The sequence below is a fragment of the Sciurus carolinensis genome, chromosome 10 (genome assembly GCF_902686445.1).
Source record: "Sciurus carolinensis chromosome 10, mSciCar1.2, whole genome shotgun sequence".
Lineage (NCBI taxonomy): Eukaryota > Metazoa > Chordata > Mammalia > Rodentia > Sciuridae > Sciurus > Sciurus carolinensis.
The window spans coordinates 27,009,133-27,028,862 of NC_062222.1; the positions used below are offsets into that span (position 1 = coordinate 27,009,133).

The following is a 19,730-nucleotide window of genomic DNA, read 5'->3' on the forward strand; positions in this document are numbered from 1 at the left end:
TAAGGGAAGCAAACGATGAAATGAAAGAGCAAATGCAGGCATTGAATGAACGCACCAATAGACAGTTAAAAGAGCAAATACAGGAAGCAAAAGAGCATTTCAATAAAGAGTTAGAGATATTGAAAAAAAACCAAACAGAAATCCTTGAAATGAAGGAAACAATAAACCAAATTAAGAACTCCATAGAAAGCATAACCAATAGGATAGAACAGCTGGAAGACAGAACTTCAGATATTGAAGACAAAATATTTAACCTCGAAAACAAAGTCGAACAAACAGAGAAGATGGTAAGAAATCATGAACAGAATCTCCAAGAACTATGGGATACCATGAAAAGGCCAAATTTGAGAATTATTGGGATTGAGGAAGGCTTAGAGAAACAAACCAAAGGAATGCACAACCTATTCAATGAGATAATTTCAGAAAATTTCCCAAATCTGAAGAACGAAATGGAAAATCAAGTTCAAGAGGCTTACAGGACTCCAAATACACAAAATTACAACAGACCCACACCAAGGCACATTATAATGAAAATACCTAACATACAAAATAAAGACAGAATCTTAAAGGCTGTGAGAGAAAAGAACCAGATTACATTCAGGGGGAAGCCAATACGGATATCAGCAGATTTTTCAATCCAGACCCTAAAAGCTAGAAGGGCCTGGAATAACATTTTTCAAGCCCTAAAAGAAAATGGATGCCAACCAAGAATCTTATACCCAGCAAAACTTACCTTCAGATTTGACGACGAAATAAAATCCTTCCATGATAAACAAAAGCTAAAAGAATATACAAAAAGAAAGCCAGCATTACAGAACATTCTCAGCAAAATATTCCATGAAGAAGATATGAAAAACAAAGAAGCAAATCAGCAAAGGGAGGAGATATCCTAAAGGAACTCTCAAATAAAGAGGAACCAAGTTGTGTCAAAAATAAGCAAATAAATGAATAAAATGAGTCAAATGACCGGGAATACAAATCATATCTCAATAATAACCCTGAATATTAACGGCCTGAATTCATCAATCAAAAGACATAGACTGGCAGATTGGATAAAAAAGAAAGATCCAACAATATGTTGCCTGCAAGAGACTCATCTCTTAGAAAGAGATACCCATAGACTAAAGGTGAAAGGATGGGAAAAAACTTACCATGCACATGGACCCAGCAAAAAAGCTGGGGTATCCATCCTCATTTCAGATAAAGTGGACTTCAAGCCAAAGTTAATCAGAAGGGATAAAGAAGGACATTTCATAATGCTTAAGGGAACCATAAATCAGCAAGACATAACAATCATAAATATCTATGCCCCAAACAGTGGCTCACCCATGTATGTCAAACAAATCCTTCTCAATCTCAGAAACCAAATAGACCACAATACAATAATACTAGGTGATTTTAACACGCCTCTCTCACCACTGGACAGATCTTCCAAACAAAAATTGAACAAAGAAACCATAGATCTCAATAACACAATCAATAATTTAGACTTAACAGACATTTACAGAATATACCATCCAACGAAGAGTGAATACACTTTCTTCTCAGCAGCACATGGATCCTTCTCTAAAATAGACCATATATTATGCCACAAAGCTAATGTTAGCAAATACAAGAAGATAGAGACACTTCCTTGTATTTTATCAGACCATAATGGATTGAAACTAGAAATAAATGAAAGAGCAAAAAACAGAAATTACTCCAACACCTGGAGATTAAACAATATGCTATTATATGAGGAATGGATAACAGAAGATATTAGGAAGGAAATTAAAAAATTCTTAGAGGTAAACGAGAACAAAGAAACATCGTATCAAAATCTCTGGGACACTATGAAAGCGGTACTTAGAGGAAGATTTATTTCATGGAGCGCATTTAATAAAAGAAGTAAAACTCAAAAAATAAATGACCTAACGCTACAGCTCAAAGCCCTAGAAAAAGAAGAACAGACCAACACCAAAAGTAGTAGAAGACAGGAAATAGTTAAACTCAGAGCTGAAATCAACGAAATTGAAACGAAAGAAACAATACAAAAAATTGACAAAATAAATAGTTGGTTCTTTGAAAAAATAAACAAAATTGATAAACCTTTAGCCACACTAACAAAGAGAAGATGAGAGAAAACCCAAATCACCAAAATTCGGAATGAACAAGGAAATATCACAACAGACACGACTGAAATACAAAACATAATTAGAAGCTATTTTGAAAATCTATATTCCAACAAAATAGAAAATTTCGAAGATATCAACAAGTTTCTAGAGACCTATGAATTGCCTAAACTAAACGAGGAGGACATACACAATTTAAATAGACCAATTTCAAGTAATGAAATAGAAGAAGTCATCAAAAGCCTACCAACAAAGAAAAGTCCAGGACCTGATGGTTTCTCAGCCGAGTTCTACAAAACCTTTAAAGAAGAGCTCATTCCAATACTTTTCAAAGTATTCCATGAAATAGAAGAGGAGGGAACCCTCCCAAACTCATTCTACGAAGCCAATATCACCCTGATACCTAAACCAGACAGAGACACATCGAGGAAAGAAAATTTCAGACCAATATCCTTAATGAACATCGACGCAAAAATTCTCAACAAAATTTTAGCAAATCGCATATAAAAATGTATTAAAAAGATAGTGCACCATGATCAAGTGGGTTTCATCCCAGGGATGCAAGGTTGGTTCAACATCAGGAAATCAATAAATGTAATTCACCATATCAACAGACTTAAAGTCAAGAATCACATGATTATTTCAATAGATGCAGAAAAAGCGTTTGATAAAATAAAGCAACCCTTCATGCTCAAAACACTAGAAAAAATAGGGATAGTGGGATCGTTCCTTAACATTGTAAAGGCCATCTATGCTAAGCCCATGGCTAATATCATTCTTAATGGTGAAAAACTGAAAGCATTCCCCCTAAAATCTGGAACAAGGCAGGGATGCCCTCTCTCACCACTCCTATTCAATATCGTCCTTGAAACTCTAGCCAGAGCAATTAGACAGACCAAAGAAATTAAAGGGATACGAATTGGAAAAGAAGAACTCAAACTATCCCTATTTGCTGATGATATGATTATATACTTAGAGGAACCAGGAAATTCCACCAGAAAACTCTTAGAACTCATAAGTGAATTCAGTAAAGTAGCAGGATACAAGATCAATGCTCATAAATCCAATGCATTTTTATACATAAGTGATGAATCTTCAGAAAGAGAAGTTAGGAAAACTACTCCATTCACAATAGCCTCGAAAAAAATAAAATACTTGGGAATCAATCTCACAAAAGAGGTGAAAGACCTCTACAATGAGAACTACAGAACACTAAAGAAAGAAATTAAGGAACACCTTAGAAGATGGAAAGATCTCCCATGTTCCGGATAGGCAGAATTAATATTGTCAAAATGGCCATACTACCAAAAGTGCTATACAGATTCAATGCAATTCCAATTAAAATCCCAACGATGTACCTTACAGAAGTAGAACAAGCAATCATGAAATTCATCTGGAAGAATAAGAAACCCAGAATTGCTAAAGCAATCCTTCGCAGGAAAAATGAAGCAGGGGGTATTGCAATACCTGAACTTCAACTGTACTACAAAGCAATAGTAACAAAAACGGCATGGTATTGGTACCAAAATAGACAGGTAGATCAATGGTACAGAATAGAGGACACGGACACAAACCCAAACAAATATAATTTCCTCATACTAGACAAAGGGGCCAAAAATATGCAATGGAGAAAAGATAGCCTCTTCAATAAATGGTGCTGGGAAAACTGGAAATCCATATTCAACAAAATGAAAATAAACCCATATCTCTCACCATGCACAAAACTAAACTCAAAATGGATTAAGGACCTCGGAATCAGACCAGAGACCCTGCATCTTATAGAAGAAAAAGTAGGTCCAGATCTTCAACATGTCGGCTTAGGACCAGACTTTCTCAACAGGACTCCTATAGCACAAGAAATAAAAGCAAGAATCAACAACTGGGATAGATTCAAACTAAAAAGCTTTCTCGAAGCAAAGGAAACTATCAGCAATGTGAAGAAAGAGCCTACAGAGTGGGAGAAAATCTTTGCCAATCACACTTCAGATAGAGCACTAATCTCCAGAATCTATAAAGAACTCAAAAAACTCAACACCAAGACTACAAATAATCCAATCGACAAATGGTCTAAGGAAATGAACAGACACTTCACAGAAGAAGACCTACAAACAATCAACAAACATGGAAAAATGTTCAACATCTCTAGTAATAAAAGAAATGCAAATCAAAACCACCCTAAGATTCCATCTCACCCCAATCAGAATGGCGATTATCAAGAACACAAGCAACAACAGGTGTTGGCGAGGATGTGGGGAAAAAGGTACACTCATACATTGCTGGTGGGGTTGCAAATTAGTGCAACCACTCTGGAAGGCAGTATGGAGATTCCTTAATAAACTTAGAATGGAACTACCATTTGACCCAGCTATCCCACTCCTTGGCCTATACCCAAAGGACTTAAAATCAGCATACTACAGAGATACAGCCACATCAATGTTCATTGCTGCTCAATTCACCATAGCCAGATTGTGGAACCAACCTAGATGCCCTTCAGTTGATGAATGGATAAAGAAACTGTGGCATATATATACAATGGAATATTACTCAGCCATAAAGAATGATAAAATTATGGCATTTGCAAGCAAATGGACGAAATTGGAGAATATCATGCTAAGTGAGATAAGCCAATCTCAAAAAACCAAAGGAAGAATGATCTCGCTGATAAGTGGATGATGATACATAATGGGGCGTGGGAGGGGTTAGTTTTAGGGTTAGAGTGAGGGTTAGGGAGGGGGGCAAGAATGGGGGAAGGAAGGACTGTATAGAAGGAAAAGAGGGATGGGAGGGGTGGGGGGAAGGGGAAAAAAATAACAGAATGAATCAACCAACATCACCCTATGTAAACGTATGATTACACAAATGGTATGCCTTTACTCTATGTACAAACAGAGAAAGAACATGTATCCCATTTGTTCACAAAAAAAAAAAAAAAAAAAAAAAAAGATAAAGTTGAAAATTTGTATCTAAACTAACTGAGGAAAATCAGAAGATCCAAATAAATAAAATTAGAGATGAAAAAGAAGGATGCCACCAAGATACAAAGGATCATTAGCAATTATTTTGAAAAACTATATGCTAAGAAATTAGAAAATCTGAAAGAAATGGTCAAATTTCTTGACACATGACCTATCAAAATTGAACAAAGAAGATAAAATAAACCTAAATAGATCAATAAGAAGTAATGAGATTTAGTAAGTAATAAAAGCCTCCCAACAAGAAGCACCCCAGGGCTGGATGGCTTCATTGCTGAATTTTATCAAACTTTTTTTTAACTGTTTATTTATTTATTTTTTATTTGTTCTAATTGGTTATACATGGCAGTCCAAACTTTTAAAGAAGATCTAAAACCAATGCTTCTCAAAGTATTCTAGAGAATTGAAAGGGAAGTAACCCTTCAAAACTCATTCTATGAAGCTGCTATTACCCTATTAACAAAACCTGACAAGGATGTAGCAAAAACAAACAAACAAAACCTCTAGAGACTAATATCCCTGATGAATATAGATGTAAAAATCTTATCAAAAAACTAGAAAATCAAAGTCAACAACAGTACATCAAAAAGATCATTTAACATGATCAAGCTGGTTTCATTCCAGGGATGCAAGGATGGTTCAACATAACAAATCAATAAATGTAATACATCACGTGAACAGAATGAAGGATAAAAATCATATCGATCATCTCAACAGATATATAAAAAGCATTTTATAAAAGTCATCATCATTTCATGTTAAAAGTTCTGTACAGTATACCATGTCACCGAAAGAAAAATTCCTAGAGTCTTCCTCTGATTCAATTTAATTTAAAATGAAGCAGATTGTTCCATCAAAAGAAGTTAAAATTAGTAAAACTACTCTTAAAAAAGCAGTCACTTTGGGTCTTTGGCTAGCACTTTAAAAGTGTAAGGTTACATCTTTTTTTAGTTTCTTAAACTTTGATAAAGTATAGCAAGACCAGCAGGAAAAAAAAAATTCAGTATAAATTAGGTAGAGAAGGATCATATATCCAAATAATTAAGGCATATATAGCCTTGTATCTTATTATAGATAAACTCACAGCCAACTTTATACTGAATGGGGAAACCCGAAAGCATTTCTCCAAGATCAAGAATGAGACAAGGGCATCCATCCTCACTGCTCTTATTTAATATAGTGTTAGAAGTTCCAGTCAGAGCAATTAGGCAAAAGAAAGAAAGGAATGCACCAACCTAAGTGCCCTTCAACAAATGAATGAATAAAGAAATGTTGTATAGATATGCAATGGACTATTACTCAGCCATAAAGTACAATGAAATTTTGGCATTTGCTGGTAAATGGATGGAATGGAGACTATCATGCTAAGTGAAATAAGCCAACCCCCAAAATCTGAAGGTTGAATGTTCTCTTTGATAAGTGGATGCTGACTCACAATAAGGGGTGGGGGGAGAACAGAAGTTCATTGGATGACACTAAGAGAATGAGGGAAGAGAAAAGGGATGGGAACAGGAAAGAGAGTAGAATGAATCTGATATAACTTTCCTATGTTCATATATGAATATACAATCAGTGAAATACAATGTGGGGTACAACTACAAGAATGGGATCCTAATTAGAATAAGTTACACTCCATGTATATGTAATATGCCAAAATACACTCTACTGTCATGTATATCTACAAAGAAGAAGAACAACAAAAACAAATGCATACAAATAGCAAAGGAGAAAGCCCAGTGTTCACTATTTGCAGATGATATGACTCTGTACACAAAAAATCTAAACACTCTATTAGAACTAAACACTCTATCAGACTATTAAAACTGATAAATGAATTTAGTGAAGTAGCAGCACAGAAAATCAACAAACAAAAATCAGTAACTTTTCTATACACTAATAATGAACTTGCTGAGAAGGAAGACATGAAAGCAATCCTATTTACAATACCTACAAAAAGAATAAGATACCTAGAAATAAACTAAAAAAGTGAGAGGCTACTACAATGAAAATTATAAAACAGTGATGAAAGAAACTGAAGAAGATATTAAAAGATGAAAAGACCTCCCATGTTCATGGACTGAAAGAGCTAATATTGTTAAAATGTTCAAATACTCAAGTGGTCTACAGATTCGGTGCACTCCCCATCAAAACACCATGGCTTTCTTCATAGAACTAGTGTCTCAGTCAGCTTTGTTACTGTGACAGAAGAATGGATTAAAAAAAGGAGGAAAGATTTATTTTGGCTCACGGCTTTAGGGGTTTCGGTCCACGGTTGGTCCATTGTTTGGTGCCTGTCATGGCGGGGAGTGTGTGGTGGAGCAGAGATGCCAACTTCATGGTGGCCGGGAAGCAAAGAGAAAGGAAAGGGCTGGGGGGGTCCCAATCCCTTCCGAGGGCTTGCCCCAGTGACCTGATTCCCTTCCACTAGCTGTTCCTCACTCCCACCTCCTAAAGGTTCTAACACCTCCCCAAAGTGCCATCAGCTGGGGACCAACACATAAGCCATTGGGGGACATTTAAGATCTACACCATAAAACTTAGAAAAACCAACTGGAGAAATCACATGAAGAAACAAAAGACCTTGAGTAGTCAAAGCAATCCGAGGAGAAAGAAAAAAAGCTGCAAGAAGTACAATACTTGACTTCGAGACATCCTGCACAGGGCCACCGTGACCCAAACATGATACTGGCGTGCAAACAGACTCAAAGCAGGACAGGAGAGAGATGCCAGAAATAAACCCATGCACCCACAGCCAGCTGAGTTTCACCAAAGGCACCAAAAACATACACTGGAGAAAGGACAGCCTCCTGAACAAAGGGTACTGGGAAAAAGTGGATATCCACATGAAACTTGAACTCGCTCTCTCACCCTGTACACAAGTCAACTTAAGATGGATAAAGACCTTAACAAAAGACCAGAAACTATAAAACTACCAGGAGAAAACATAGGAGAATTGTGATTGGTACTGAGAGTGATTTTCCAGACAGGACCCTTAAAGCACAGGAAGAAAGCAAAAAAGCCAAGTAGGGTCACATCAAATTCAAAAACTTCTGCAGAGCCAAAGAAGCCGCAACAGAGTGAAGAGACAACCTCAGAATAGGAAAAAAATACCTGCCAGCTATTCATCTGACAAATGGCAAATATTCAGAATATATAAAGTACTTAAAAAGCTTCATAGAGAAACAAGTAATCCAATTAAAAAAGGGGCTAATGATCTCCATAAACACTTTGCAAAAGATGAAATACAAATAGCCAATAAATATACTTAAAGATGCTCAGTATCATTAGCCAGTAAGGAAATATAAATCAAAACTACAATGAGATACCACCTTACCCCAGAAAGAATGGCTATTATCAAAACACCAAAAAACAACAAATACTGGTGAGGATGTGGAGAAAAAGCATACGGTTCATACATACTCTCTCGCACACTGCTGATGGGAATGTAAATCAGTACAGCCACGATGGAAAACAGTATGGAGGGCCCTCCTAAAACTAAAACTAGATCTACCATATGATCCAGCGGTCCCACTTCTGGGTATGCGTCAAAAGGAAATGAAATTAGCATTCCGAAGTGTACGTGGACACCTGTGTTTACTGCAGCACTATTCACAGTAGCTGAGATAAGGAACAGCCTAGGTGCTTGCTGACAGATGAACACATAAAGAAAATGTGAGATACACACACACACACACACACACACACACACACACACACACACGATGCAGCCATAAAGAACAAAATCTGTCATTTACAGGAAAACGGATGGAACTGGAGGGCATCATGTTAAGAGAAATAAGCCAGACACAGTACATGTTCTGTCTCATATGTGGGAATTGGAAAAAAAAAAGTTGACTTGAAGATAGAATAGGGATTACTAGGGACTGGGAAGGGGGGTCTGGTGGAAAAAATGTGGTTGGAAATGACTGGTACATGCTGTGATGTGTGCATGCATGGAAATATCACAAGGAATTCTGTTAATATGTGTAGTTAATATGTGTTAAGAAAAAATGCAAAGCTTCATAAATTAGAAACACCTCTGAACTGTATGCTTAATGATAAAAAAAACTTCAGTACACTATTACCTCTAATTTTTGGGAGTCACTGTCTAACTTCATGACTATTTGCCCTCTTTCCCTGTTTATATGCAGAGGTAGGTGCCCGGAATGATGTTCACCCCATGTTAATGGTAGTTACTTCAAGAGGGTAGAATCTGAGAATCTTCATGTTTTTCTGAATTACTTAAATTCCTTATAATCAAGATACATTATTCCCACCCCCACTACCCTGTGAAATTCAGTGATTTCCTTAAAAACAAAAAGCAAAAAGTAGACAATGAAAGGGCAAAGCCACAACATATAAGGGGACTCCCTTATTCATGAAGCACATACTACATCCCTTTCTCAGCAGGCTTTTATTTGAGTCTGGCTGCCTCACGGAAGCCAGGATTCCTTTAAAGGTTTCCAGAGTGGATAAAATGCAAACCTGCCATAACTCCATCTGAGCCCAGCTGTCAGCATCTTCCACTGCTTCCCTCTGGAACTATCTCAGGCACTGCCTTAGGTTTTTGTTTTGCCTTCTTTTTTGTGGTGCAGGATGAGCAGGAGGAGAAGGGAAGATTTTTTCCTCTTTATTTCAAATACTGTAATTCATATGCTCTTATGTACACACCGAGTTTTCCTGCCCTCAGGCCATCTCATCTTTCTACAACTGCAGAGTACTGTCACAAACATTTGTATTCCTCTGACAGCCAGGCAACCAAAAGCCTCTCCTAAATGGTGGGTCCCTGCAGTTGACAGCCTCACTCGAGGTGGCTTAACAGAGCCTTTATCAGCTCCTGTCTTCAGCTGCACAGCAGAGAGCCCATGTATGCTCCATGGTGCCTCGTAATTAGCCAGAAGCAGCCGCTTCCCCAAAGCCTCACTTTGTAACCTGCCACCACTGTCGGTGCGTATAAATATTAAATGCAAAAGGCACCATTAAAATAACATTAGGACTTTGGCTGAAGCATTGACAGCTGTGATCTCTGAAGTTGAGATGAGGCAGCTGCCTAGAAGTTCTTTATCTTTCTGGGTACTTATTTGTAGTTTTCTGAATTCCAGGAATCACTCACACTCCTCGTGCTGACAGGTGAAGGTGGAGATGAGGCAGAAAGCCACCTTACATGATGCGATTTTCTGAGTCTTCACACTGGGCACATGTGTAGCATTTCACCTACTACGTGTGTGGCAGTCTCACCTCACCCTGCTTGCTGAGGATGGGCTCTCAGGCTACCAGGCAGCAGACACAGAGGCAGCTCTAAGACTGACTGCGAGGCTGTGAGGACATGTGGAGGCCAGGTGGGCTGGAGGCCAAGCTGAGGCTGCCTTTGGTTCTGGGGAGGCCATGGTCCAGCAACCCCCAAGAGCTGTAGGGCCCCAGCCTTTGAAATAAACAAACATTTGAGGGAGACAATCAGGGCAAGGCCAAGCAATAGCTATTTCCCCAAAGAGCAAAGGTGAGAAGCAAATTGTGCGTGTCACACGTGGTGGCCAAACCAGATTTCTTCTACCTTTCAGCCTCCACTGTCACGATGGGCCTTAAATATTTTGATTATAAAATCTACTTAATAACAGCATCTGGATTTCACAGAAAACATTTACTGGGATGGCAGAGCAGAGAGAAACTTCTGGAAGTGTGGACATACCTGTTTAGCTGCTGATGAAGAAATTGCTTTACTGTCCAGCAGGTTGAGAAGCTCAGCGAGTGCAGAGGGGCTGACAGGACTAGAGGCACCAAAAGAAGAGAAAGAGAAGGTGAGCTCCCGTTTGACACCGTCGGCATCCACTAAGGCGTCAGACTGCAAACCGCTCAGTCTTGCGTGTTCACATGATCACAACCACACCCAGGAGTGAAAACAACGGGCCAACTGGGCTCTATTTTATTTTACATACTTATTTTGTATTTTAGGATGTAACAAATTTTGGTGACTGGTGGTGTTTTTCCCCCCCTTATTTTACCACCCAACAATAACAGCTGTTTGGCAGAAGCTGTAGCAACAGACAACTGCTCAGTGCAATTAGTCAAAAAAAGGAGGTGGCTGCAAAATTCATGAACCACGAAGAGAAAGGGGGAAAAGTATCCAGTAATTAAATATTTTCAACAGAAAGATCAGTCTAAAAATTACTTCAAACAAAACAGCTAACAAAGCCACTTTTCTGTGTGTTTCTATGAAATATAAATTCCTTTTAACTGTAGGAGATTTTCTGTAAGGGAACAGTGTCTTCCTGCCACGTCCCCACCCATCCTCATGGGCCCTCTAAATAATCTGTTTTCTTCTGCAGCTTCACAACAGCTTTCTGGACACAGGAGGCCCCAGAATCCACTACATCTACACTTCCATGATGTGACTTATTTGCCAAGATGCCATGATACAAAAGGTCAGGGGGGAAGGAGACACAGCAAAGTGCCATTAGCTCACATCTGGGGTAGGGTGAGGGTGAGTGATTTCAGGCAGATGTCTGCTTTTCTACTTTTAGGCATATACAGCAACTCGGCCAATGAAGGTCATTAGGGGACTAGTTTAAAACAAGCAGGAATGACTTAAAAACAGCACACAAACATGTCTGTGAATGGCGGCTTCTGATGCTCGATGCCACTTGCAGCAAATTTACCTCCTACTGAAGTCCTGGTTTCCAGCATCTGCAATTCACTTCTTTGGAGGTTCTTAAAGAGGAAACTAGAGTTCAGCTCCTATCCAGTTTCCAGGAACTCCAACCAGTGAAGAGCAAGTGAGCTGGGGGAGGCCTCTGGCTCTGACCCAGGTACAGGGGAACCTTTACGGTGGTTCACTGCAATCAGCTGACACACCAAGTCAGCCCACCACCACTGAAGTACTTGTTTATTCCAGAGTATAAATAAAGGGTAATTTCAAGTGGAAATTAGGTTTGGAAAGTGTCTGGTGTTACTAAGTTGGTATGTGGAACATCTGTGGACCATGCTGATTAAATCTCAAAAGGAAGAGGGGCAGAGGGCTGTGAAATAAATCACTATCCTTTCCAACCTCCCATTTTTACCGACAAGCAGAAAGGAATCAGGTTTTTCTAAACATGTGGGTTGCTTGGATGTTCTGCAATCCTAGAAAATACAACCAGCAATTATCTTACAGTGGAGACTGTGCGCAGACCTGTAATAAGCACTGAGGTTGAACTAGGCTTCTAGAGCATGCAAAATACAGGGTCTCTACTCCCATATGGGTTGATTATCTCAGTCTGTTGGTGCTGCTATAACAATACCATAGCCTGGTGGCTTATAAACAAAAGAGATTTCTTTCTCACAGTTCTGGAGGCAGGGATGCTAGAGATCAAGGCACCAGAAGGCAGTGTCTTGTGAGGTCCATCTTCTCAAGAATGCACTCACAGGCATGTGGAGCAGCTCTCTGGGGCCTGTTTTATAAAGGCACTAACCCCACTTATTTGCCCTACTTCCTAATACCATCACTACTGGGGCCAGGATTTCCACATAGGAATTCTGGGCACACAGAAACATTAGCAATGGGGCAGAAAAGAATACAAAATCACTGAAAATACTTTGCCTTAGAGGAATTCATCCTGTGACCTCAATTTGGTAGGCTATAAATTTACACTATAAATCTCTCCACTGACCTAAAACTATGTGGGATTTTCAATCACCTTTTTGTTCCACAATGTTCAACACACAGTAGGTCAATATTTGTGTCACAGGATTCTTCCCACCAACAGGGATATCTGGCATGCTGCACATACCGATGTCCATCGGTATCTGAGTGGTTGGTACTAGGATCCCCAACCCCAATCCAAGGACACTAACATTTGCAGACGCTCAGGTTCCTTATATAAATGTTGTAGTATTTGCACAGAAGCTATGCACATCTTTCCATATACTTTAAATCATCTCTAGATTACATATAGCTAATACAATGCAAATGCTATGTAAATAGTTGCTAGACTCTATTATTATTAGTGACAAGAAAAAGGTCTATATGTGTTCAATAGAGATGCAATTTTCTTCCAAATATTTTGATCTGCGCTTGGTTGAACCTACAGATATGGTAGACTTGCTATACTAATTCCAGATATGCCAGTGCATAACTTGAATGAGGTGATGACAAACATTAGTACCCACCACACCAATCCTGAAAGACAGACCCCCCTCGTCAGGTAAATAAACAGACCATCAGTTTCAAAGTCAATGGTAGCAGAAGCAGAAGCAACTAATCTGCTGCCATCAGATGATACTGGCTTCTGGACGGGAATGTGTCTCCACGGGGAAGCTCTGACATGGCAGCGAAGGTTCTTTGCAGCCTGCCTGCCCCCTGGTTCCCAAAAGCCAGAGTGCTCAGAGAGAAGGGGAAGTGGGATCTTTCAAACCTTCCAATTTCATCCTTTCCCTTGGAGTTCTTTTAGGGTCACAATCCATCTCCAGTTTGGATTTTGAGAGCAGAAATCTGCTACTTCTTAGCCACGCCCCATCCCTGTGAAATGGCCATCTATCTCAATCCCAAGCTGATCCTAGGCCAAGTCCCCTCTTCTCTGCTTCTGTTAAAACGGGACTCAGGAAGCTCCGCAGGAAGATGCTGAACTTGGGACGTGCCGCTCGCTGAGCTTGCTGTTCTCTCTGGTCCCCTAGTACCCACGCTCCCAGCAACTGCTCTAGAAGGTCTCCTTCCCAGCACACACTGTCATCTCCCACCTCCTAAGGAGGTCAGCTGACTCGAGGGCCAGTGTGCCCCTCCCCCCAGCTCCCCCCCCCACATACCTGGGATCTGGATTCCTCCTCAGATACAGATTTTCTCGACAGCTTAAATCTCACCCTTCACAAATGCTCAGAGCTCTCCTATCTTGAAAATGCCCCAAGCTACTGCATCTGCATGGTTGGTTTCTTACCTTATTTTTGCCAATAAAGACCCGGCCTTCCTGGTTCCTCTCTGCCCTCAGTAGCCCGTGTCAACGGGAGTCCACCTCAGCCTGAGAGCTCTTCTCAGAAGCCATCTACTCACTTGCTGCCAAACCCCGGCTTTCCCTCCTGCTGCCCCTGACTCCTGAGCTCCCCAGGCTCCCAGGCTCCTCCCTCAGCTGTCCTTCACTCCTGGGCTCCAGGCACTTTTCCTGGGTCCCTGGCCTTCCCCCAGTCTGCAAAGGAGAAGCGCGTCTGTTCCCAGGGCTGCTGCTGCGCTGTGCCTGCCTCCCGCCAGGTCCCGTGCTCACCCAAACTATGTGTTCTAGACCAGGGTGGCACGCTTCTGCAAAGAGCCAGAGGGCAAATATTTGAGGATCTGTGGGCCGCTCACAGGCTCCTTCCTTTTTTGTGTGTGTTTGTGTTGGAGATTAAATCCAGGGTCTCCAGCATGCTAAATACACACATGCACCACAGAGCTACACCCCAGTCCCTGCCCGCTTTTTAAAGAAGGTAAAAAACCATTCTTATTCACAGGCTGTGCAGAAACAGACTCGCCAGCCTGCCGTGCCTCTTCTAGGCCACACCTGCCCCACTGACCAGCATCATCTCTTGGTCTCAACTGATGGCAGCAGCACGCTTCTGGTTACCAGGTGCAGATGGTCACGGCACCTTTGCTCCCCAAGTCTAGCCCAATACTGCCAAATCCCAGCAATCCTTCAAAACATTAACTACAGCCACCCCAGCCTCCTGCATTCCCCAAACTGTCATTTTTTAGCTGATTATATATACATTTAGTTGTGGATGGACACAATATCTGTACTTATTTTTTTAATGTGGTGCTGAGAATCAAACCCAGTGCCTCACACATGCTACACAAGCGCTCTACCACTGAGCCGCAACCTACAGCCCCAATATGTCATTTCTGACATTGTTGTGACTACAGCCCCAGTGTTCTCTAACAGGCTTCCAATGCTGTGGCCCACTCCTGGACTCTATCCCACATATGACACTGCCAGACTAAACCTCCCAAAACCACTACTCCCTTCTCAGCTCAAAAGCCTCCATGCTTTCCCAGTGGTGAGGACTGATGCCGACTGCAGACGTGAAGTATGCGGCACCCACCTGAACTGGAAAGCCATACAGCTGCACTTGCTTGATCGTACTGCAGAGTACTCAGGGAATCTGTATCGCCACATTCGTAACTAAAGTTATGCTTTCTTAACTAAAGCATAATAACTTCAAATGTTTTATTAATTAAAAAAAAATCCAAAGCAATATATTGAAAACAATCAGAAAGTTCAGGAATCACTGAATTCTTTAAATGCCAGTCTGCTGATATGATGAATGTGAATTTGCAAAATCAACACCTGTGAATTTGATTGCTAGAGTGTTCCCTGACTGGGTGTCATTAGGAGACAGTAGCTAGCTTTGCAGCTACTATCCTTCTACGTTTTGGTAACATTAGCCCTAGTGACCAAGGCTGTTCATTAATTCATGTTTTCTCCAGGGTTAGGCTGGTATATCCAGTGGCTATGGTTTGAATATGACCTGTCCCTTCTGAAACTCGGGTTGAAATGTAATGCCTATCAAGTGACATTAAGGGAAGGGACCAAGAGGGACCTTTAAGAGATGATCAAGGTTCTGCTCTCATGGGTGGATTCATAGGTCTGATCTTTCTTGTGCTCTGTGCCTCACCATGTGATATCCTACATGGCTTCAGTATCCGCCAGTAAGGCCACCACAGAGGTGGCCCCTCAGTCTTGGACTACAGCGTGGGCCAAAACAATCCTCTTTTCTTTATAGTGCACTAAGTCTGTGGTGTCATGCTATTAACAACAGCAGACAGATGCCAGTTGACTAAAGGTTCTTTAAACTATAGAAACAGAGCTGCCACGGCTTCGTTTAGGCTTCTCTTCACTTGGTTTGGAATGAGCTTATTTAGAACTGGGGGTCCACATTCACTCAACAGGCCACTTATCCCTAAGTTCCTTTAGAAGTCACTGGTTGTTCAGCAAACCCCTAATTTTGCAGACCAACATACAAAGAAACTGACCCAAAAGTTAGGAGCCTGGCATCTGGTCAGCCACTGTGCCACCTGAGGGAAGTTGCCTTATCCCTTAGGGCTTCTGTTTCCTCATCTGCTACCAGAAGATACCCAAGTTTTCTCCTAAGACTAAAATTCAGCAGCTCCAAGAATTACCACCAATATGGCAGCCATGACTCCAGAGCCAAGGCATTTAGACCTCCTCGGTAAGCGCAAGCCCCTCACCTGCCTGCAGCCTTCCTGGGTTCTTCTGGCCAGTGTCAATCTCCCTCCTCTCTGCTCCCATCTTGCTGTACAGACGTGAAACAGGGAGTGACCGACTGTGCTTCAATTCAAACCCAGAAGTAGTTCTTTCAGGAGCATGACAGCGACTTGGGGCGGGACTGGGACTGGGGCCCGACACACCCACTGTTTGGCTGGCCTCTGTCCTCTTCTCAGCTCTGCCCGTGCTGGTGCTCTGCTGTTCCCACACCTTGGCTCCTCATGGCACCACTTGGGTCCCCGCCTCACCAGGTTCCATCCATCCTTCAGTATTTTCAGTGTGGAGTGGAATTTACAGGGGAGAGGTTGTGCCTGGGAGGATGGGGATGAAGGAACCGATGCCATGGGAGATCAGGAGGCTGAGGGTGGCAACTGTGTGGGCAGTTACTCCATCAATAAGGCAAGAGAAGTAAGGCAACTGAGGCCACCAACTGCACTCTCCTCAAAATCCTCCGAGGCAGGTGCCATCATATTATATTTCACAGGAACGACACCGAGGGGCAGAGCTGGGAAGGAGCTGGGTCAGGAGGAGAGCTGACCCCAGGTGGCCACACCGCTACATGGACGAGTACGCTGACGGATGACGCTGACACTACAGTCAGCCTCTTCGCCTTTTGGGAACCACGCATCAACGCGTGTCTTCCTTCAGTTTCTCCACGGCCCTGGGATGCCCCTGAGGTGTCCTCACCCACCTGGCCTGGGCTCCAGCCCCACAGGGCCCACAGGGCCATTTGCCTAAGGGCCTCTCCTGCACTCAAACCTGATGCTCATTTTTTTCCTTCTTGAAATGTGCCTTCCATCAACTCTCCATGGGCTTTCCTTCTATTTCTCTGCCGTTTTGCCTCAGTTTCCTTTCTCTTGGCCCATTCTTCTCCGAGGTCACAGAGCCTCAGGTGCCCTCCTCAGCCGCCCCAGCATGCTGCAGCCTCCCTGATGGCTGTCCTCTGTCCGTTTAGTGCTGTAAGTGCATATTCGCCTCCACTGCACTATGAACCTCACCCCTGGTGTCACCCCAGACTCACCTCGCGATGTCTGCACGTGCTGGACCCCATGACCAGAACTCACTCCCTCGAATGCCCCCACTATCCTTCACGAGGGTCTTGGCTCAGCGGGGACCTTCTTCCCCTCTTACAGCACCTCCTGCTGCTTCACAGTCGCCAGCTTCTGAACTATCAGTTCTCTGAGGGCAGGGCCCGCATCTGCCTGTGGACTGCGCACAAGGCAGAGTCCAACGAACACATGCTGAACAACGAACCAGCGAGAACTCGCAAATTTATCCCTCCAGACATCTCGTCAGCCACGATCCACACAGCATGACTACTGGCTCCCCACAGGGGGTGTCTGTCCTACAGGCAGCTCAAACTTAGCATGTCGAGATGCAGTTCCGGGCCCTCCCAGCCCTTCCCTCTGAACTTCTTCCTCTTCCTGATCTCCTAGCAAGACTGAGAAAGACTGTCATCCATTTTCCCTCAGTGGCCAAGCGAGCAATGTAGGTGGTGACTCTGTGTGAGGGAACTGCTCCCAGCTCAGTTCCCCTCACTTTTAGCGGGGCCACCTCCACCTTGGCTCAGGCCTGGGGCACTTCTCAATAGCACTCCTGCAAGATGCTTCCAACTGATCTCCCTGCCTCTCCCAATGTGATGGAATAAGGAGATGCAGCCTCTGGGAGGGGTAGGGTTAGATGAGGTCATGAGGGTGAGGCCCCAACGATAGAATTCACACCCTTATAAGAAGAGACCCAGAACTTTCTCCCCACCCCCACACAACACGCACCATGTGAGGACACCCAAGAAGATGGCCATCTGCCTGTCAGCAAAGGAACTGAATTGGCAGGCACCTGATCTTGAACTTGCCAGCCTCCAGAACTGTGGGAAACAAATATATTTAAGCCACCTAGTCTGGGGTGTTTTGTTACAGCAGCTGAGCTTACTAACATACACAATACTCCCCCAGTGTGAGGCTAGGGTAGGGTGTGACCTAGGGCTTTGCACAGATGTCCTCCAGGCGGCCTGGGTCGCCTCCCCAGCTTTGCCCTGCCTCCCTCAGCACTCTGCACCTGTTTCTGGAGTCCATGGGCCCGCCTGCCTCTGAGCACGGCACTACTGCTTTCTTGGTTCAGGTGCTTCTGTCCCTCCCACTACTCAGCAACTCCCACTAGTTCTTTAGGGCTGGGCTCAAGTGTCACCTAAGGGAAGCCCTGGATGATTTTGCTGCCCCCATGCAGGTCCCTTTTTTAGCAGTCACAGCACCCCATGTGTGCCTCTGGAGTAACAGGATCACGCTGAGGTGACTGTCTGTTTTCTTACAGGTCTCCATCCCCCACAATTGTGCCATCTCCTTGTCTTCTTCACCTGCAGGCCACTGGCCCCTAGCGCAGTACAAAGGACATAGTGTGCAGTCAGAGAACTGAACAAATAGATGAGTTTTCAGATGGGATGGAGACTATTTTTAGAATTCAGAATTCACAGGGGATGTTTGTTGTCTATTTAGGAGAGCCTGAGGGAGAAGAGGACAGGGAACAACTCCCCTGCCCTTTTCATCTGTTTTTAGACACAGAGTTCATGATAAAGGAAGAAAAGAAATCCCCAGATCTCACTCACCTCTCACTGACAGCCAGGTTCTGTTGCTTTAAATAGCCCAGGAAAGTGTTGAGGACCCAGTTAGCCACCTTTTTTGGCTCTGCCCTAGTTTCTTTTATCACATTTTGGAAGAATTCCAGTAGGCCAACTTCGTTCTGTTAAAAAAAAAAAAAAAAAAAAAAAAAATTACATAAAGCATTCCCCGAAAATGAAAGATCAGCATTCTAAGGCAAATTTGACATTCACTCTTTCTTTGCTAAATGCTGAGATGTCACCAGAAAATTCTGATCACTTTCAGTAAATGGCAAGAATTCTACTTCTCCTACTGCCACTCTGCATTCAGACAGCATTTTCTTGAGGGAACGAACGTATTTTAAGAGCCCTGACTATGTGGCTAGAGGACAGTAGAACTCACCACTCCCATACTCGCCTGTCCTTTCAGTGTCACTCATGTGCCCAGCGGCCTTTATCCTTGAGCTACAAACTGGGCCCACAATGTTTAGACTGAGTTTAATGCCTTTTTTCTTTCCAGCCCCGACTTAGTGATTGCTAGGAAAGAAGATAAGAAATGGAGCAAATCAAGAAGGAACAAACAGAATATTCTCTCTCTGGAAGAAATTAAAAGTGGATCATAATAGTCTGTGTTCATCTTCACATCATCCCAAGAGGTGGACAGGACTGATTCTGGAATGTTTCCAGAATGAGCGTCTATGGGTACACGTGACCCAGTTAGGCCAAGCACAGAACCAGTGGAGGGAGCTGCTGCCTCCCGGGCCCTGCCTGTCATTGTGCTCCCTGAGATCAGCAGCTGGGGTGAAGGAGGGGAGACTTGCTTCATGAACACTTT

At 42.6% G+C, this 19,730-nt stretch overlaps 1 protein-coding gene across 2 annotated transcripts in view; it reads right to left on the minus strand.

Moving 5' to 3' along the window:
* Gatb (glutamyl-tRNA amidotransferase subunit B) overlaps positions 1-19,730 on the minus strand; it is a 92,676-nt gene that overhangs the window by 15,045 nt on the left and 57,901 nt on the right. For both annotated transcript variants that reach the window (XM_047566960.1, XM_047566959.1), the window contains 2 exons: positions 18,905-19,038; positions 10,770-10,848 (listed from right to left, as the gene is read on the minus strand). In XM_047566960.1, coding sequence (XP_047422916.1) covers positions 10,770-10,848; positions 18,905-19,038 — 213 coding nt within the window. The remainder of the gene's footprint in view (positions 1-10,769; positions 10,849-18,904; positions 19,039-19,730) is intronic.